Below are 20,632 nucleotides of genomic sequence, written 5' to 3' on the forward strand. Positions count from 1 at the left end.
GAAACCTTGGCTGTGTAGACTTTCCCCGTGGGACATACACACGCGTGTGCACACACAGGCACATGCGGCACGCAAGGAAGCTCAGAGAGCAGGGCTGGGGCGGCACCAGGAGAACAGAGGTGTCTGAGGACTGGTGCTGCCACGGTGTCCCCGCAGAGGGAGGCCATGAAGGGGGCCTACTGCGGGAGGGGACCTGGGCCCTGGTGTGGGATCTGGGGGGCCCGTGTCCCGGTGACAGGTTGGATAAGCCAGAGACCCTTTCAGCCCACGGCTGGACCTGGAAAGTCCATCACGCACTGCGTCCCTAGGTGGGAACACAGGGAGCCACGCCCCCCGCAGGCGGCCGGTGGTACTGCTGCTGGGGGCCCGGGGAGGCTGCCCTCGGACACTGCCTTCCCCGAGGTATGCCTGGGCCTGCGCTAGCTCTCCCGGAAGTGCTGGAATTCCCCGTGCCTAAAGCAGGAGGCATTGCCCCACGACCACCGGAAGCTCGGCCCACGACGGTGTGCTCGTGTGCCCGCTGCCGAATGCGGTGGTGTGCAAGGAGCGGGGCTGGAATGAGCTCTCGCAGGCGCTGGCCACTGAGCTGCCCTGTTCCGCGGAGCTCAGGTCGCAGCAGGGCGAGCCTCGTTTCCACACTGCGGTTTTCAACTGATGAGAAGTTATTAGAAGAAATCCTAATTGCACCCTTTGGAATCTGATACAACTACAAATCCACTGCTAATTTTCTTGTTTCAAGATTCCACCTAATCGCCCAAGATGAACCGCACAGAATCTAAGTTCCCCTAAAATACCCGGCCCATAAAGGCCGTTCCCTCGGGGGCTGAGCAAACGTTTTTTCCTTCCCTCTCCTGTGGCTTCTGGATGGTCCGAAGTGCAGCCCTGGGAGGGAACCCCGCCTGAGACACAGAGCGTCCTGTGTTCCCAGCAGGTCCTGAAGACAGTGGCCGTCAGCCACAGCGGTGGGAAAACCACACACCTGGCAGGGGCCGGAGCCGGCTGCCTGGTCCTGGCCACCGAGGGGCCTTGGGTCCTTTCTCCTCCCGGTTTCTTCCCCACGGCCCCAGGGAGGAGGTGGTGCAGGCTTCCCCCAGGGAGGCCCTTGGCTCAGCTCATCTGTGTCCCGGGCTGTGCGGTGCTCTGTGCGGTTCATCTGCATCTGTGGCCCCGCGCCCTGCCAGCAGCACAGGTGGCTCTGGGTGACCGGGGGTCCCGGGGCCAGCCCCTGCCAGGTGCACAGAGACCCTGAGCAGGGGAGCCCTCAGGATGGTGACAGCAGAGGGACAGACTGCGCCGCAGAGCTGGGCCGGCTCCAGACGGAGCTCTGGCCACGGAGCTCACGGCCTCGGGCAGCGCGGGCCAGGGTGTGGAACAATGGGAAGAGGAGGCATCGGGTGCTGGGGCACAGGGTGGGCGACACTGCCTGGGCTGGGGCAGGGGTCCAGGGCCGTTGTGTATGGGGGCCGGGGACTGTGGCCCAGCCAGTTTAGCAGGATTCTTGCTCAGATCGGACGACGCAGAGATGGCACTGGAGAGAGACCTAGCGTCTAGGCCTAACGAAAGCTGCCGGGAGCTGAGCCGTGGGTACAGGGGAGACTCTGTCCCTAAACCAAGTCAGAGCCCGGGCTCACAGGGCTGGGGGACGGGGACGACCGGTGCCTCAGGTGAGGCTGCTTTGCAAGGCCCAAGACGTTTGCTTCCTGCTGCTTCTGTTCCTCCGAGCACCCTGGACGCCTCCAGCGCGGGGGAGGCGCGCGTCACCCTGCTTCTGAGTGAGCGACTTCCGGGCCTGCCTGGGCCGAAATGCGGTGGGAGACGAGGGTGCTCTGGAGGGGGCCCAGGACCCTCGCCTGGGGTCTGAGCAGCTCCGCCCTGGGCCTGGCCGTGCGTGGGTGGAGGCAGCAGAGGCCGGGCCAGTGAGGCTGAGCCTGCGCGGGGAGAAGAGGTCGCACCTGCAGCGCCGTGTGGGGCGTGGCCTCCGCCCCAGGGCTGTGGGCAGCACGAGGCCCTGGCATGGTGCCCCCAGGCGCCCCGCTGGGCAGTTCCGTGCTCCTGTCCGAGGTGCAGCAGAGCCACTTGCACCCCTGGGCACCAGCCCCGGCCACCTTCCCCGCTGGCCTGCGTCAGGCTGTGCGACCTCGGCAGGTTTTCCCAGGGTGCACTGAAGCTGTGGGTCTCCCTCTGGGCTTAACTCTCTGCACCTTCTGCCCCTCAGGACTGAAGGCCGCGGGAGCCTGGGGCTAGAGGAGGCGGAGCCAGAGGACAGAGGCCCGAGGACGCCGCCCCCCCAGATCCCCCTGGAGGAGCGCGTGACGCACTTCCGAGACATGCTCCTGGAGAGAGGGGTAAGGAGGGGCTGCAGACGCGTCCCCGGGGACCAGAGGACAGCGTCCTCCTTGCTGGGTCTGTGCCAAGTGGGTGACTTGGGGTGCCAAGTGACCTGAGCCGTGGGAAGGGGCCCTTCTCTCCCAGGAGAGCAGCCTGTGAGGTCCTAGAGCCCCTGGGGGCAGGACGGCACAGGACGCCCCTGCCTGTGGGTGGGATCCTGCTGGAGCCAGGCCACGCCCAGCACCCGGACCTCAGAGGGTGACGTCTCGCTGGCTTATTTCACCCAAGTGGGGACTCCCACATCCGTGACTGATGCCAAGTGTTAAAAAAAAAAAAGGCTTTCTTAACTGTAGCTGGTTTCTGAATCTCACTTTGAATCGGGGAGGGGTATATTCAAATCTCTTCCACAAACTTGTTTCTCGCTGTGGCTTTGGGCATAAACTGAGCCAGACACAGGCTTGCAGCCCAGTTGGATTTCTCTCCAAAGGAGGCCGCGCACAGAAGATGGGGGTGGGCTGCGTGCGTGATGACAATCGAAAACGGCCTCCAGAACTCAAACGCAAATCCCTGTGCAGTCAGCACCTGGCCCCGGCTGACTCCCAGCGGGGGCCGCCCAGCAGCAGGTGCACTGGGGGCCGAGGCGGCTGCTCCCTGGCGTGGAGGAGGCAGCAAGGGCAGGTGTGCCCCGGGCCGGGCAGCTGGGGCTGCGCTGCCTGAGTCAGGCCTGGGCCGGATTTCTCCATCGCGTCTTCTCGCCTGGGGGGGGGGCATGCATCTGCTGCCTGTGTCTCCCCAGGTCCTGAGCCGTTCACCCAGCGGCTCACTCTGGTGCCCTGTGAGCCCTGGTGCCGCGTGTGGAGCCTGAGCAGACGACCACGCTGTGGAATGCGGTTGGGGCTGGGCAGACGCTCGGGTGCAGGGCACCACTGCCGGGGTGGACACTCGGTGGGGGACACGCACTGTCGGGGTGGACGTTTGGGGCACACAGACACTTTGATGGGGTGGGGGCTGTGCTTGTTTGTTTGTTTGTTTGTTTGTTTTTTTCAAAAACTTGTTTTAGCCTAAAATTGTATTTAAAATAGACCAGGCAACTTTCTTTGAAGCCACAGAGAGGATTTGATTCCAGCAAATGTTGGGGCAGGGGGCCGCTGTCTTGCCCCGGCAACCTGTGTGCCCGCTGGCCCCGGAGGCCGCTCAGCAGGGCAGCAGGTGGGCTGGGCGCGGTGGCCACCTCTCCGTTCTCTTCCCTTCTGCCCTCAGTCTGCTCTGCACCTGCCCGGCCTTTCCCACGTGAACACCAAAGATGAGTACATAAGCCACGAAAACCCACCTGCTGAGCGACACAGGAGCGAGGAAGACTCGGAGACGGGCGGGGGCCGTGCTCGGCGCTGGGCGTCCCTCCTGGCCCACGGGTCCCACGGGGAGCGCTGGCTCCTGTCTGTGTCCCAGCCCCAAAGCAGCATGGAAGAACCAGCAGAGATCCCCTGGGAGTGTGTGTGTTTTGCGTATCCAGGAGTGAGCAAGGGCACGGCCATGCAGGGTGTGCACGCCGCAGGGCCCTGGGGCACACCCTGGGGGTGGAGGCAGAGACAAGCAGGTGTGCGCTGGCTCCTGTGGCTCCTGCTGGTCCCTCAGCGGGGGCCAGGGTGTCGGACGCATGTTCTCGGCCCCGGCCGCTGTCCTGCGGTGCAGGTGCCTGTGGGTACATCGGTGCGGGGAGCCTCAGGCAGTGCACACCGGCCTCGTTCACGGGCTCCGAGTTTTGCTCTCACAGGGCCAGAGCCGGGACCAGTGTCGGCACTGGTCACCCCTGCCGGTGGCCACGCTGCTGCCCCCTCCGCCGGCCGGCCTCTGGGTGCTGCCCGCCTTCCGCTCTGGGGCAGGTTCTCTGCTGCTTTCCTCCCACCTGGGCTCAGGAGGGGCTGCGTGCAGGTGGCCGTGGCGCCACACGTGCGTCTGTCCGAGTGTCTGGCCCACGACCCCGTGCCGCTCCCCGGGGAAGTGTGTTGATGCTGGTGGAAGCCCCGGCAGCTCCCCTCTGCCCTGTGTCTGTTCCTTCTAACAGGACAGCACCTGTGGGAGAGCCGTGAGCAGGAGGGACACTAGATTTTGGCGTGTGGGTCGGTGAGCTGTGGGGCAGACCCTCAGCAGAGTGTGTGAAGTAATGGGAGCATCGTCTCTCCCAGCCCAGATGGACGGGGCCCCTGCGGGAGGTCTGGAGGCGCAGGCAGCTCGTCCGTGGGCGGGGCCACCAGACCTCCGCCTGTGCCTCTGCTGGGGCTCTGGCCTGGCCCCAGGTTCCCTGCAGGGCATGGCCTGGCCAGCTGAGTGGGAGTGCATGCCAAGGGAGGCTTAGTCACGTGACTGTGTGGTCAGCATCCGGGGCTGTGTGAGCTTGGGGTCAGTGGGGTGAGGAGCAGGCGTCCAGGTCACTACGACTGCGGGAGGGGGGTTTCAGCTCGCCAAGGGTAGGGGGGCAGGTGGGCTCACGAGGCTTCTGCGAGGCCCCTGTGGGGGCAGCAGCTCTATCACACGGCCTGTGCCAGCCTTCCCTGGCGGCCTCCCCGTCACCGCCCTGAGCCCTCCCAGGCGGCCACAGAAGCCCCTGCCGGCCACATGTCCTGCTCCTGGGGACTGAGGACTTCTACACCCTGGAGACCCTCCCAGGCCTGGCACGGAGCCCATGGGCACTCGGCAGTGCCCTAGGGAGTCCTGGTGTGCATGCGGCTGCTGCCCTGGGCGGGCCTGGCCCAGGGCAGGTCTCAGAGGGACGCTGGAGGCACGTGGGGAGTGGGCGTCTTCTGCCGTTAGCTCTGGCTCCCTGGTCCTTCCCCGGCACTCCTGTCCACGCAAAGCAGCTACAGGACAGGGCTGCTGGGCAGCTCGTGCAGGCAGGACGTCAGGGTCCCCTGCCTGAAGGCTGTGCTCCTGCTCTCGAGGCCTGGCGGCTCCTGGACTCCCTCACGGGGCTCTCGATAGCCGGGGTGCCAGGCGCACCGGGAGCTGCCGAGCTCCGGGTTCCGGCCAGAGCAGCCGACACTCGGGCACCGAGCTGCCTGCCAGCACAGAGACGCACTCGTGAAAGTCACTGTGGGCACCAGGGCCTGAAGCCTGGTGCTGGGAGTCCTGGAGGAACACGGGTGGACCGTTTCTTACTAACGGGCTTGTGTCCCTTCTCTTCTGCCGACCAGCCAGGCTCAGGTCCCCAGACGCTTTGCACGGACCCAGGTGGGGCTGTGCGGTCACCTGGGTTTACCAGATGGCCCCAGCGGGGCCTTTTTCCTCCTGGGACGTTCAGTGCACTTGGACCCGTCGGGTGAGTGACTCAGTTCAGCAGCAGCGGCCGGAGCCTGTGGGGCCCCTCCCCCGCACTGTGGGTTTACTCTGGGAGAGGCCTGAGCCCCTGGCTTACGAGGATTTTCAAGAAAAGCCCACACGCGGCTCGCGAGCAGAAAAGATCAATCCAGATTTATTGCTCACATCATAAAGCAATGCCACCGTTTACGGCTCTTCGACTTTATAAAATATGCCAGCAGATTTCATAAGCTGCTGGTGCGCGTGAGTTTGATAGCTAACCCCAGAAGACTGCAAGTTGCTTAAAAAATGAGGCCCAGAAAGGTCACTTCTCACGGACTGGGTGATTAATAAGGTTTTTTATTGCATTTGTTCAGCATTTCAGTTGAGAAATGCGTGTGCTTGTGGAATGATAAAGCCGGGTCCGGGGCTTTCCCGAGTTTATAAAGGGCAGGGGCGGGCGATTCTGCGAGGATGGGGGCGGGAGGGGACCCTGGCTCTGCGCTGCACAGCTGTGGGTGACGGCGCCACAGGGGGCTGGCTCTGGCGTTTCCGTTGCTGGTGTGGTGGTGGTTATTGGTGGTGTTTGTGGGATTGCTGTTGGTGGTGGTGTCGGTATTGGTGTTTGTGCGATTGCTGTTGGAACTGGTGCTGGTGGTATGGTGGTGGTGGTATTTGTGTTTCAGTACTTGTGGGATTGCTGTTGGAGTCGGTGCGGTTCATGGTGGTGTTGGGTGTTGTCGGCTGTTGTGCGTGGCGTGTTTTGTTGTTCTTTACTAACACACGGTGGAGCTTTCTTCTAAAGCCTCAGGCTGTAGGGCGCATTCACTTGAGTAACAGGTTACCAGTCTGACTCTGCCTACTTAGATGAGTGCGCTGGAGACGTTCTACTGAGACTGTTAGCCTTCCGCCGGGGATTCCTTGGAAGCTGAGGAGTCCGCACCAGAACGCGAGATTGTGATTCAGGGACGCAGGGGCTGCGCCGGGTTCTCCGAGGGGCCCCTCTGCAGCTGCCTTTGGTCAGCCCAGGGTCGTCAGCCATGGGGACGTGGTGGACACTGTGGGCAGCCCCCACGGAGAGCCCTGGGGTTTGGATCCCTGTCTGCGTTGGAAGAAGGATCCCCCCAGCCTGGCCCCCGTGGTCTCTCCCTGCACCAGGCCGGGCGGCATTGCTCCCCAGGAGCTGGTGTGAGGTCCACACACGTGGGACCCAGGCTCCATTCTAGGTCCTCGGCCAGGGGAGGGGAACTTCTCAGAGACCTCAGGAAAGGCAGCCTTGCTCCCAGACAGCCCTGCCCCCACCCCGCCTGCATGCTCAGAGCATCGCCCCGACACAGCCTCACCCTGGAACCTTGGCAGGTGCCGCCAGGCTGGTGCCGAGAGGCCGCTCCGCCTGGGCTCTGGGCGCCTGTGCCGTCTGCTCCTGCTCGGAATCTGCCTTCCAGGGGAGCATAGCAGCCTCGTGTCCCTTGGTGACTTCCAGATCTCACGAGGCCCCCGGTGGGAGCAGTGGTGGAAAGAACTCATTGATCACTGAGGATTTGCAAGGCATGGCGGTCGCCACAGGCCCACGCGGCACCTCACAGGTGCACACAGCCCCACAGCACCTCACAGGTGCACACAGCCCCACAGCACCTCATAGGTGCACACAGCACCTCACAGGTGCACACAGCCCCACGGCACCTCACAGGTGCACACAGCCCCACGGCACCTCACAGGTGCACACGCTGTGATCTGTCAAGTAAACAGAAGTAATTTTATTTACTTTTTAAAAAGATTTATTTGAGAGGTAAGTGACAGAAAGAGAGAGGCAGAGACAGAGAGAGAGATCTGCCATCTGCTGGTTCACTCTCCAGATGGCCGCAATGGCTGGAGCTGGGCCAGGCTGAAGCCAGGAGCCAGGAGCCTCCTTTGGGTCTCACACGTGGGTGCAGGGGCCCAAGCACTTGGGCCATCATCTGCTGCTTTCCCAGGCCATTAGCAGGGAGCTGCATCGGAAGAGGAGCAGCCGGAACTAGAACCAGTGCCCACATGGGATGCCGACAGCACAGGTGGAGGCTTTATCTGCTGCACCACAGTGCCAGCTCCCAAAAAGTAATTTTTAAAGTTTTAGGAAAAAAAACATCCAAAGCCCTACCCTAAAAGACAACTATTACCACTAGTAAGGTTCAGGTCCTTTCAGTCTTTTTTGTATATATATATATATATATATATATACATTTTTTGACAGGCAGAGTGGACAGTGAGAGAGAGAGACAGAGAGAAAGGTCTTCCTTTGCCGTTGGTTCACCCTCCAATGGCCGCCGCGGCTGGCGCACCGCGCTGATTCAATGGCAGGAGCCAGGTGCTTCTCCTGGTCTCCCATGGGGTGCAGGGCCCAAGCACTTGGGTCATCCTCCACTGCACTCCTGGGCCACAGCAGAGAGCTGGCCTGGAAGAGGGGCAACCGGGACAGAATCCGGCTCCCCGACCGGGACTAGAACCTGTGTGCTGGCGCCGCAGGCGGAGGATTAGCCTGTTGAGCCGCGGCGCCGGCGAGGTCCTTTCAGTTTTTTTCTAGAACAAAGATATTAAAAACCGAGAGTAAATCTTTTATTTCATAGAATAAGCAACACTGAGCTCAGTTGTCTGTCAGCTTCCTGAGGCACAGGCTGACTTAAGGCCTCACACGACTCCTGTCTGTTTCAGGAATACGCGTTTGACGACACCGAAGCGGTCTGCCCACTGCCAGTTCCCTCTCGCCTTTTAATTCACTCAGTCTTTCCCAATTTCGCCACTTTATATGCTGCTCTGATCGCAGTCCTGTTGATTCTGCTGATTGTGTGCATGTGCACACGTGTGGGTGTGTGCATGTGTGTGCGGGCAAGAGCAGGGCGTGTCTCCCACGGGCTGGGCACGGGTGACACCTGTTGCTGACCTGGCTCTGGGGAGGCAGGAGGGGACCAGGCTCCGCCCTCCAGCTGAGAGAGGAGCCGACTTCCCCAGCTCTGCTGGTCGGGACGGCGTTTTCTTCCCCTTTGCCTGGGGTTCCGCTGTCCCGGGCCAACTGCCCTGGGCCTCTGCCGTCCCGCTGGCTCTGTGGCCTTCTCTGTGGCCACCCTGCAGCACACATGGGTCAGGCTGTGGTGGTGGAGCCGCCCACTCTGATTCCTGGCCTGGGTTCTCAGGGCTCCGACAAGTGAACGGAAGTGCCAAGGCTGTTGTGCAGGACGTGCATGGCCCACCTAGCTGCCGGCACAGGGAGTGCCCAGGCACGAGGGTGGGCGGCCACACGCCCAGGGGCACAGGGCTGCTGGCAGCCAGCCCCGCGGCTCACTTCCCATTCACCTGGGCTCGCCTGGCCTCCTGGAGCTTTCTGTGTCCAGACCACTCCCTCCCCCACGCAGAGGGACCTAGTGTCCCCGGGGAGCCCTGGAGAAGGAGCAGCTCAGCCCCTCCGTTCCTGGCGGGACAGCGTGTTCCGCTGAGTCAGCCCAGCAGCGCCCTGGTCACCTGCTCAGTCACGTGTCACTGGCTCGCGTCCTGCGTCACCGTTTCCAGAGCTGTCTGGAGAGGCCTCCTCGGTGCACTGCCACACCCGGGCCCCCACCCAGGGGCTGCTCCCAGGAGACTGGGGACACAGACCGTGTTCTCGCCTCCCCCGCCACGCCCAGCCACCAGGCCAGGGCCACAGGCACCTGTAATTCCCAGGGGCCCTGAGTCAGAGACGGCACAGACTCGCTCGGGCGAACGGGGAGAAGCCGATGGGCACTTTGCTCCCATCTGTGCAGGCAGAGGGGCAGGCGGTGAGCGGGCAGCTCAGGGGGACGGCCCGAGGCTCCTCACACACAGAGGGCTGTGAGAACCCAGTGGGGCGGGGCTGTCGGGGTGTGGGGCAGGTGAGGGAGCTGGGCCCTTGTACACCAGGGGTCACCTCCCTCGCTCTGACGGAGACAGAAACAGCAGGAAGGGCAGGGGGCCGGGGGGGGACGCTGTGCAGGGGCCGGTGGGCAGCCCCTGGAGAGTCTGTGTCTCACACGACCTGCATCACGCAGCGCGGTGAGTCGCACGGGCACGAGCTTCCATGGAGGCACCCGAGGGGAGCTGCCCCTGCTGCCCCTGCTGCCCCTGTGGCCGAGGACAGGAGCGCGTGGTGAGGGGAGCCCGGATCCACGCCCACGCGCGTGGTCGCCAGCAGGTGCAGGTAAGGGTGACCGTCACCCTGTCTGCAGGGCGCTTGCACCCGTGGAGACCACGTGCCACCACCTCCAGTCCCAGGCGCACAGCACACTCTGGGCCTCCTGTCTCTGCTTAGAAATCGCAAGGAGGGAGGAAAGGCAGGTTGCTTGACGTTCCACTTTGGTCAGCACGTTAGCTCCGCAGCAGCTTGTGTTTGGGACAGAATTCGCCACATGCGGGAGACCCTGCTGAGACAGCTCTGGGTATGCAAGTGAGACCCCCGTGCTGTCCCCAGGACCCCCAAAGTGCATAGGAGCTCAGATGTGGAGTGGAGAGGACGGGCCAGAGGTGGCCGGTCGGACAGACAGACGTCTGGACAGCCTCATGTTTCTGTAGGTGCACAAGAGCTCAGGTGTGGAGGTGTGACAGCTCCCAGCCAGCCACGAGGGCACAGGGACCTGGGCATTGTTCCAGAGGGTCCCACGTGCCCCGCGACGTGGGTGCATTTGACCATGGTCTCAGTAGGTTGGAGCAAGTCCCTGGCTGGAGCCTGGGTCACCTCCCCCAATAAAGAGCTCGTGGATTTGACAGACTCCTGAAGATAGAAGTTGTCAGTCAAGAAAATCCATCTGTCAGACTGTACCCCGCGGTGGCCATCCTAGGGTGGACGTCACACTGACCCCAGGGTGGCTGTCCCAGGGTGGACATCACACTGACCCGAGGATGGCTGTCCCAGGGTGGACATCACACTGACCCCAGGGTGTCTATCCCAGGGTGGACATCACACTGACCCGAGGATGGCTGTCCCAGGGTGGACATCACACTGACCCCAGGATGACTGTCTCAGGGTGGACATCACAGCTGACCCCAGGGAGGCTGTCTCAGGGTGGATGTCACACTGACCCCAGGGTGATAGTCCCAGGATGGACATCACACTGACCCCAGGATGACTATCCCAGGGTGGACGTCACAGCTGACCCCAGGGAGTCTATCTCAGGGTGGACATCACACCCCAGGGTGGCTGTCCCAGGGTGGACGTCACACCCCAGGGTGGCTGTCCCAGGGTGGACGTCACACTGACCCCAGGGAGGCTGTCCCAGGGTGGACGTCACACTGACCCCAGGGTGGCTATCCCAGGGTGGACGTCACACTGACCCCAGGGTGGCTGTCCCAGGGTGGACGTCACACTGACCCCAGGGTGGCTGTCCCAGGGTGGACCTTACACCCCAGGATGGCTGTCCCAGGGTGGACGTCACACCCCAGGGTGGCTGTCCCAGGGTGGATGTCACACTGACCCCAGGGTGATAGTCCCAGGATGGACATCACACTGACCCCAGGATGACTATCCCAGGGTGGACGTCACAGCTGACCCCAGGGAGTCTATCTCAGGGTGGACGTCACACCCCAGGGTGGCTGTCCCAGGGTGAACGTCACACTGACCCCAGGGAGGCTGTCCCAGGGTGGACGTCACACTGACCCCAGGGTGGCTATCCCAGGGTGGACGTCACACTGACCCCAGGGTGGCTGTCCCAGGGTGGACGTCACACTGACCCCAGGATGACTGTCTCAGGGTGGACATCACAGCTGACCCCAGGGAGTCTATCTCAGGGTGGACGTCACACCCCAGGGTGGCTGTCCCAGGGTGAACGTCACACTGACCCCAGGGAGGCTGTCCCAGGGTGGACCTTACACCCCAGGGTGGCTGTCCCAGGGTGGACGTCACACTGACCCCAGGGTGGCTGTCCCAGGGTGGACCTTACACCCCAGGATGGCTGTCCCAGGGTGGATGTCACACTGACCCAAGGGTGGCTGTCCCAGGGTGGACCTTACACCCCAGGATGGCTGTCCCAGGGTGTACGTCACACTGACCCCAGGGTGGCTGTCCCAGGGTGGATATCACACTGACCCCAGGATGGCTGTCCCAGGGTGGACGCCACACTGACCCAAGGGTGGCTGTCCCAGGGTGGACCTTACACCCCAGGGTGGCTGTCCCAGGGTGGACGTCACACTGACCCCAGGGTGGCTGTCCCAGGGTGGACGTCACACTGACCCCAGGGTGGCTGTCCCAGGGTGGACCTTACACCCCAGGATGGCTGTCCCAGGGTGGATGTCACACTGACCCCAGGGTGGCTGTTCCAGGGTGGATATCACACTGACCCCAGGGTGGCTGCCCCAGGGTGGACGTCACACTGACCCCAGGGTGGCTGTCCCAGGGTGGACGTCACACTGACCCCAGGGTGGCTGTCCCAGGGTGGACATCACACTGACCCCAGGGTGGCTGTCCCAGGGTGGACATCACACTGACCCCAGGGAGTCTGTCTCAGGGTGGACATCACACCCCAGGGTAGCTGTCCCAGGGTGGATGTTACACCCCAGGATGGCTGTCCCAGGGTGACGTCACACCCCAGGGTGGCTGTCCCAGGGTGACGTCACACCCCAGGGTGGCTGTCCCAGGGTGGATGTCACACCCCAGGGTGGCTGTCCCAGGGTGGACGTCACACCCCAGGGTGACTGTCCCAGGGTGGACGTCACACTGACCCCAGGGTGGCTGTCCCAGGGTCGACGTCACACTGACCTTTCTGCTCCCAGTGGTCTCAAGAGGACGTCCAGGCTCTACACACACCTCGGACTGTCCTGCAGGTGCCTCTGTCTGTGTCCACCTCTGCCCTGCTTCGGGCTCCTGCAGCCCAGGTGAGTTCAGTCGCTGGCGGTTGCCGCATCCCAGCCTCTGCACCTACAGACAGTGACCTAGGCCGTCCTCCCGGGCGCCGCATGAGCTGTGAGGAGCAGGCCTGGTCCAAGCGGGCAGCATCCCAGCTGCCTGGGAGCCCTACCTGCCTCTCCCCCACCTGCCTTTGCCTGGACGAACGGCTGAGGCACCGCCCTGCTCTGTCGGATGGAACCCGGGAGCAGTGGCATCAGTGGCAGCAAGCACGCCCAGGGCGGGGCTCTGTTCCCAGCACCGCTGTCTGGAGGAGGAGCCAGGGTTTCCTTCAGAACTGGGGTGTCTGGGGGACAAGACCACGCGCCTGTGCTGGGGGACCCAGGGCCAACCACAAACACCTCGCGGTCGGGGCTGGAGCAGCACAGCAAAGCAGACCGTGCATGTCCCACAGACTGAAGGGATATCCACAAGTCCATTCCCTGTAAATAGGCGACTGTGAACCAAGGACCTGTTGGGGAGAGGACGACACCCACCCAGGGACTGCGGGTCACACACAGGTCCAGAGAGCCCGTATGGAGGGAACAGGGTCTCTTCACAGACGCCCGCCCAGCCCCGCCAGGCGGCCAGGGCACCATCATCAGTGACGAGTCTTGGTGACAGTGTGCAGCTTTGATGTGACATGTGGGACTGGCACTTTCTTCTGTGGGCCTCCTTCTAACCCCTAACCTCAGCCCATGATGAGAAAAACCTGAGACCAACCCTGCGGGAGATCTGGGTGCTGTCCCGGTGTGGAGGGGTCCGAGGAGCGAGGCGCATGGCGCAGGGCGGGCTCCTGGCACACAGGGCAAAGGCGGTGGAAGAAAGCCGTCTGAGCGAGGGGCGGACTTGAGCTGCCGCTGCCCGCCTGGGTGCCGGTGCCGGCAGCATCCGTGCTTCCGGCCGGCCGGTGTAAGCTGTTAACCCGTGGGAAACGCGTGGCTGTGTGGCAACTCTCTAGGAGTCTCGCAATCTTTCCTGTGAACAGGAAGTGGCCTTATATTTCAAGCTGAGTCACATAAGCAGGGTGGACACAGGGACACTGAGGCGCGGTGAGCTGGGTGCTCACCGCCTGGGCGCCAGGCACCGCCCTCGTCCGCAGCCTCTCACAGCTCTCATCTTGGGATCCGCTTTGAGCTGTGAGATCCAGGCTGCCTCTGTCCACAGATCCGGTCAGGCTGCAGGTCAGGGGCCCGCCCTGGAAGACCCGGGAAGCCGTGTGGTGGCCTGGAGATGGCATTTTCTGGTCTCCTAGTGTTGGTTTTCTTGGGAAGTTTGGCGCGTCTGACACTTCGCAGAGCGCTGCCCGCCGGGTCTGTTGCGCCTGGGCGCCGCCTCCTTTGCATTGATCATTCCAGGCTCCGCGTCGGATGCTAAAAGCAACTCTATCGAATATCTTTCTCCAGGTGTCAGCGTTTTCTACCTGGGAGAAGGAATTGCATAAAATTGTGTTTGACCCCCGCTATCTCCTGCTGAACTCAGAGGAACGAAAACAGGTAACGTCACGGGTAGGCAAGAGGCCAGGCGGGGGACACGGCGTGGGCGAGGGTGCACCTGCCACCCTCGGTTTTGCTGCAGGGCGGGGGTGAGGAGCGAGCACTCTAGTTGTGAGTGACAGGAGCTGGTGGAGGTGTTTACCTGATGCCTTGGCCGTGGCCCTGTTACACAAATCCGCACCCTCAAAGATGGAAAGCTGGGGGCTGTGCGTGCATTCCAGATGACATCAGATGTTAGAAACACCACGGGCCTCTGTTCTCAGATCCTGGCAGTGGCCTGGGACAGGCCCAGGGAGCACTGGCCTGCGAGGTCAGTGGGCCTGGAAAGGCTGCGCTGGGCTGGCCTGGCTGCCTGGAGCCGTCGTGAAGAGGGGCTTGTCCAGGGGCTGCCCTGGCTCCCTGAGAAATCAGCTCACGGGGCCAGCAGGGTTCCCAGGCTGGACGGACAGACAGAGGGACATGCCATGTTGGCTGAGCCGCGGCCGGGCTTGTTATCGTGGGGGTGGGGCCCATGCCACAGCAGCCTGGGCTCACGCAGCCTCTGTGCTCAGCCTGGGGTCTGTGGGGACTGTGACGACCCCAGGAGGATTCAGGTAAATTCTGGGAGGCTCCAGTCCCCGTACGTCCGCTTCTTGTCCCAGTTGGACTGTGCGCAAGGCCGGTTCTGGCGCTTGGGGTTCGGAGATGGCTCACGTGGCGACTGCAGTGTCAGCAACACGGAGGTGCTCCCTGCCACGTGGTTGGTGCCCCCCGGGCCTCCCCTCGGCTTGGGAATCGCGGTCTTCCTGCCAGCCCGTGCCTGGCGCGCGAGGTTCCTCTGACAAATGCCTGGGACGCGCTCAGTGAAGCCAGGCGTCTGCGCCGTGGGACCCCGGGCGCTGCCCCTCCCACCCCGGTGCCCAGGAGTTAGAAGCTCCGCCCGGCCGGGCCGGGGTCGACCGTGTTAGAATCCGGAACTTGGCCCTTGAAGTAATTACCTTTTGTCGGCTTTTAGGTGAGTTTCATTTTCCAGAAAGAAATATTTTAAAATCCAAGAGACGTGCCCACAGTGGTTCAAAATAATGCTGACTGAGCTGAACGCGGGATTTGTATCTCATTCCAGAGCCGAGGGAAACTGTGGGCTTTAAGCATTGCTATTTCACTCCTTCCTTGCGAGAATAAAAATACAAAGCTCAACTCTGGACGCACACAGAGGCCGTTGCCGACGTGACAGACGCCCGGCCCGCGGTGAGGAGCCGCCTGATGTCGGGAGCCCGCCGGCAGCTCGCGATGCTGCACACGGCGTCCTGTGGCCCTTGCGGCCACTCTGAGGGCATCGTTAGGAAGTCAGAGAATTAGGAGAGACCGGCCAGCCCTCAGCCAAAGCCCAGCACTGGCGTCAGTCACGTCTCAGGCCGCCTGCCCCAGGGCCCCAGTGTGCCTGCTGGAGTGAGCGGGTTCACAGCAGGTTCAGGAGCCGCCGGGCCTGGTTGAGAGCACAGGTGTGACCTGCTGGGCCGTGCCCACCCACCCTCCTCCCCACCCGAGTGTCCCCACCGCGGTGTCAGCTTGCACCAGGAGGCGGCTGTGGGGCCTGGGGCGGCGGGGCCGTGTCGCCACGCTGGGGAGAGCCCAGAGGGCCCGGGCAGGAGGAGGGAAGCAGGCCGCCCGCCGCCCATGTGCTGAGCGCCCTCCCTGGCCTGCACCCTCTCTAACGGGGACCTTGTGGCTTCTCCAAGTTGAGAAAATAAACAAAGGCTGGCGGCCCCGGAAGCTCAGCCCTGCTTACGGGTTTGTGGGGTCAGCAGGCCCGGAGTCCACATGGGGGCCACCACCTCTCAGCATTCCGTGGGCAGAGCTGGGATCTCACCACGTCCCTGGGCTGCAGAGGCCACGGGAGCTGCCTGGACCGAGGCCGGGCCCAGGGAGAGCAGACCAGGCCTGTTTCCATGGTGACAGCCGTGTTTCATTTTATTAAACTCTAACAAGATAATGAGCAATGCTCTCTGTAAAAAGTCGTGCCCCTCTTTGGTTAAAACTGGAATAATTTGTTCAAGAAGGGGAAAACAGCCCTGCCGTGTTAGACGGTCGCAGCACTGGAAGCGGGGGAGAGAGGAGAACCCGCCGGGACCCTGAGGAGGTTTGCACTCGGCACACGTGGCCGTCCAGACTCAGGCTCCACAGAGCGGACCATTCCCGGCAGAGCCGCACGACCCCGCCTGCACGGTTCTGTCCACGTGAGCGTGGGACGACTGTGCATTTATGTAACTGCGCCTCGAAGGGGACTGAGCCCGAGCCACCGCGCCGAGGCGGATGCACACCTGCTCGGAGCCATAGTTGCCGCGGTGAGCCGGGCCCCGTGGCACGGTTACCCTCCCGTGAGTGGAAGTGGAATCCGGAGCAAGACGCGGTCTAAGGACGTCCACTGGGGAGCTGTCCAGGGCCTCAGCTGGTGCCAACTTCCCAGCTGCGTCCACTGGGCAGAGCAGGGGACCCACGAAGCCGTGGCCGGAGAGGCACAGAGCGGCTGTCACTGGCCTGAAGGATAGTGTGTGGTGCTGATTGGTGATTCCATTTACGCTGGTGTCAGCATGTACTCGTTCTCCGGTCCTTGAGGCTTGGACGGCGTTGGGAATGGCGTGGCCCTGCCCCGGCCTGTGACCTCCCAGTGCACAGTGACAGCTGCCCTGATGTGGGGCGGTGAGTGACGACTGTGACGGGAGAGTCCGCCCTGGTGTGAGCCTCTCACCCGGGGTCCCTCGTGGACCCCTGCCCCACCCCCGCCCCGCCATGGCGCCCCAAAGTGGATTTCCTGTGGGGGCGGGGCTCAGAGGGCACTTGTGGTGGACATGAGGGCCTGCGCAGTGCCCGAGGGCCAGGCCTCCTCGGAGGGCACTCTACATGGAGGACCCACGCAGCCTGGAGCCCCCGACCTCGGGAGGGGCCACCTGCACCTCCTCACTGCCCCAGCTCCCGCATTCCGAGTGCGGGCGTCAGCAGTGCTGGGTGCAGGTCTTCACGCTGTGGCCGCGTCTGCAGACCCTGACGTGAGCTGTTCCACCGCCACAGGAGGTGACCGGAAGTGGACCGTGCCCGTGTGCTACTAGCGCCCGCAGGGACCACGGGCACTGGGGGCCATGTGTCCAGACTGCTGTCCACAGGCAGGGGCTGCCGTCACCCAGGGCTTCTTGAAGGACCCGATGCAGGGCCTGACCCACACGCGGGGCTGCGTGCGGAGCCCACGCGGAGGGCTGGCGGGGCCTCGGAGCCCCAGCAGCCGTGAGAAGGGCTCGCCCCGCATCCTCGCGGCTGTTGCTACTGCCCCTGCGCCGCTGGGTAATGTTCTCCGTGTGTGTGTGTGTGTGTGTGTGTGTGTGTGTGCTGGGTGACACTTTCCTGTGTGTACGCGCTGGGTGATGCTATTCTTGTGTGTGTGTGCTAGGTGACGCTCTCCGTGTGTGTGTGTGTGTGTGTGTGTGCACGCGCTGGGTAACGCTCTCCTTGTGTGTGTGTGTGTGTTAAGATTTTCGAACAGTTCGTCAAGACAAGAATAAAAGAAGAGTACAAGGAGAAGAAAAGCAAACTGCTGCTGGCCAGAGAGGAGTTCAGGAAGCTGCTGGAGGAATCGGAAGTGTCACCGAGGTACGGGGACCCGGGCTGGGCGCTTTCTGGGCGGCCGCTCCCGGTGCTGTGGGCGCACGCGCGGGGGGCCTGGGTCAGCCGCACAGCCAGGTGCTTGGTAGAGGCGGTGGAGACCTGGGGGCCAGAGGCCTGGCTTCTCTGTGCGCTCAGAGCGGAGACCCCCACCATCCATCATCTCAGCGGGGTGCCAAGCAGGTGCGCCAGGACCCCGCCCTCCGCAGCGCCAGCAGCCCTGACCCCGGGACCTGGGAAGTGAACCAGAGCCTGCAGGAGGAGGCCGGTTCTGGTCGAGGGAGGGAGACCCAGAATGAGCACCCGGGCCCAGCCCCTCGGCGCAGTGCCGGTGACCCCGGGCTGGTGCCGAAGCTTCCCCAGAACAGCAGCTCAGGCGCTGCTGCAGGACTAGGGTCCACGGCTGCGGGAGTGGAGGGCAGAGACGGGAAGTGCATGCGCTTCGCTCTTGTCCTTGTAAAGAATTCCACTGACTTCTCAAGGAAAGGAACGTGTGGTACTTTGGGGACTGATGTTTGTGGAAAGTAAACGATGATTTTCCTGCGACTTTGTTTTATAAACGCAGCGTTCTCTTCCACATGGGTGGAGCGGGTGCTTTCTCTGCAGACGTGGGTTTTCCCCGTCGGGTCCGTGGGACACCTGTCAGTAGCTGGCGTGACTGACGAGTGCTGCTCCCACAGTCCTGAGGCCGACGGCGTGAGCTGTCCCATCCCCAGCTCTATCCGAGAAAGCCGCAGTAGGTCCAGGCACGGGCAGACGATGGTGTCCTGTGGCTCCAGCCGTCCCGGGGCAGCCGGAGCTCCGGCCCTGCCTTTGCTGTGTGCGCCGGCAGAGAGGCGCTGGCCGTGGGAGTGAGGATCCGCTCCTGGAGTCCCTGCCCCTGTGCCTCATGGCCTGGGCCTGCAGGGACTCCAGCGTCACCGTACAGCCTCAGGCAGGGACCGGGAGCACGGCCTCGCGGTGCTGGGCGGCCGGGGTGTGCGGTCCTCGCCATTGCTGCCGCGTATGTAAGACGGCAGCTGCCGGCTCTGCGCCCACGAGGGACATGAGCAGTGGCCCACGTGGTCTTCCCATGCACACCTGGGAAGACGGAGGAGACCTCAGAGCGCCCTGAGCAGCTGGGGCACGAGGAGACAAAGACACTGGCAGAGCCTGGGAGGGGGTAGGACCCTTAGGATGCGACGTGCGGTATCGTGAACCTGTGAGGTGCGTAGCACTGTGTGGCCTGCACACGGCTGCTGGCAGCTGCACATGGCTGGGGTGGGGTACACACGGCTGGTGTGGGGTACACACGGCTGGTGTGGGGTGCACAGGCCTGGGGTGGGGTACGCACAGCTGGTGTGGGGTGCACAGGTCTTGGTGGGGTGCACAGGGCTGGTGTGGGGTGCACAAGTCTGGGGTGGCGTAACAAGGCTGGGGTGGGGTGACAAGGCTGGGGTGGGGTGACAGGGCTGGGGTGGAGTACACAGGTCTGGGGTGAGGTGCACAGGGCTGGGGTGGGGTACACAGGGCTGATGTGGGGTGCAAAGGTGTGGTGTGGGGTCTACAGGGCTGGAATGGGGTGCACTGGGCTGATGGGGGTACACAGGACTGGTGTGGCGTGCACAGGGCTGGGTGGAGTACACAGACCTGGGGTGGCGTGCACAGACCTGGGGTGAGTGTACTCGGCTGGTGTGGCTGCACAGGGCTGGGGTGGGGTATACACGGCTGGTGTGGCTGCACACGGCTGCTGTAGGTGCACACGGCTGGTGTGGCTGCACAGGGCTGGTGTGGTGTGCACAGGGCTGGGGTGGCTGCACACGGCTGCTGTAGGCTGCAGTAGTGCAGTGGATGAGCACCTTTGAAATGGCTCTTAGTATCTCTCACTTAAGTCCATGCCATTGTCAAAAGCATTCCTGGGATCTGCCCCATCATAGTTTCCTGGTCATTGTGTGGTTCACATCCCAGCACCCTAGAGGGCCCGCGGAGTGTGGCCCGGGCTGCTTAAGGGGTCCCCTGAGGGCTGAAGCTCACTGTCCAAGTGGCTCCTGGTCTCCCAGGCACAGGGGCTGTCCAGGGGGCTCTGGGATAGCCCATAGCCCCGCCCACCTAGGGGGCTGACCTCCAGCTGCAGCCTGGGTGGTGTTCCCTTTACCAGAGGGAGAGCAGAGATGCCTGCCGGAGACCCAGATGACCACCCAGGCCCACACGAGAGCCCGCCAGAGCCAGCAGGACGTGGCACCATCCCATGGTGTGGCCCAGAGGCAGGGCCACCCCATGCAGGCCCGAGGAGACACCACTGCCGGCTGACAGGGCTTGGCTCCTTGCGGGCAGGTGCAGGGAGGCCCAGGGCCCAGGTAGCTCTGACCCCTTCATTTTTCACATGCAGGTCAGTGGCAGAAGCACAAGCAAGGGCTCCTAGCCCCGTGACACCACGGCTGACGCCACGGGAAGGAGGGCGGGGAGCCAGGGGGAGGGCATCTCACGCGTGAACTGTGCCAGCAGGCAGCAGCTGGGCCAGCGAGCTGTGGGCTCCCTGTTGACTGGCAACCGTCGGCAGCTCCTGCTAATTATTCGTCTCGCCTCCAACAGCTGTGTCAGAGTAATCTTGTTATTCATGGATAAGAAAGCTATTAAGTTATAATAATTTAAGGCAATGATTCAATGTCTGCAGGAAAACAGAAAACTCTCCGTAAAGAGCTGATGCCGTCCCCTGCACCCGGGGCGCCTGCTCCGTGGCGAGGACCCCGGCTCCCAGGCCGGCCAGAAACATACCTGTGGCCAAGCCACCGGGCTGGCTGCCCACGCCAGCTCCCCCAGGCCTGGGCGGCTGTGTCCTCATCACAGTCCCTGGCTTCAAGTCCAAGCCCAGGGTCCTGGAAGTTGTGGGGCCACAGCCTACACAGGTCCACTTGTCCCTGCAGAGGCCCCAGAGCCTTTTGCGGTGGGAGCTGCCCAGGCCTGTGGGCGTGGCTTGTGGCTCTGGGATGACCTTCTTCCAGGGACTCAGCAGCTCAGCACGTCTAGGTCACTCATTGCAAAT

The 20,632-nt window shown here is 63.2% G+C and overlaps 1 protein-coding gene across 1 annotated transcript in view; it reads left to right on the forward strand.

The window, feature by feature from the left end:
* The window catches only part of TCERG1L (transcription elongation regulator 1 like), a 160,188-nt gene that overhangs the window by 136,573 nt on the left and 2,983 nt on the right, over window positions 1-20,632 (forward strand). The window contains exons 9-11 of the mRNA XM_070058271.2: window positions 2,216-2,345; window positions 13,888-13,977; window positions 17,480-17,598. Of these exons, the coding sequence (XP_069914372.2) occupies window positions 2,216-2,345; window positions 13,888-13,977; window positions 17,480-17,598 (339 nt within the window). The remainder of the gene's footprint in view (window positions 1-2,215; window positions 2,346-13,887; window positions 13,978-17,479; window positions 17,599-20,632) is intronic.

The sequence above is a fragment of the Oryctolagus cuniculus genome, chromosome 15 (genome assembly GCF_051225735.1).
Source record: "Oryctolagus cuniculus isolate XC-2025 breed Fujian yellow rabbit chromosome 15, ASM5122573v1, whole genome shotgun sequence".
Taxonomy (NCBI): domain Eukaryota; kingdom Metazoa; phylum Chordata; class Mammalia; order Lagomorpha; family Leporidae; genus Oryctolagus; species Oryctolagus cuniculus.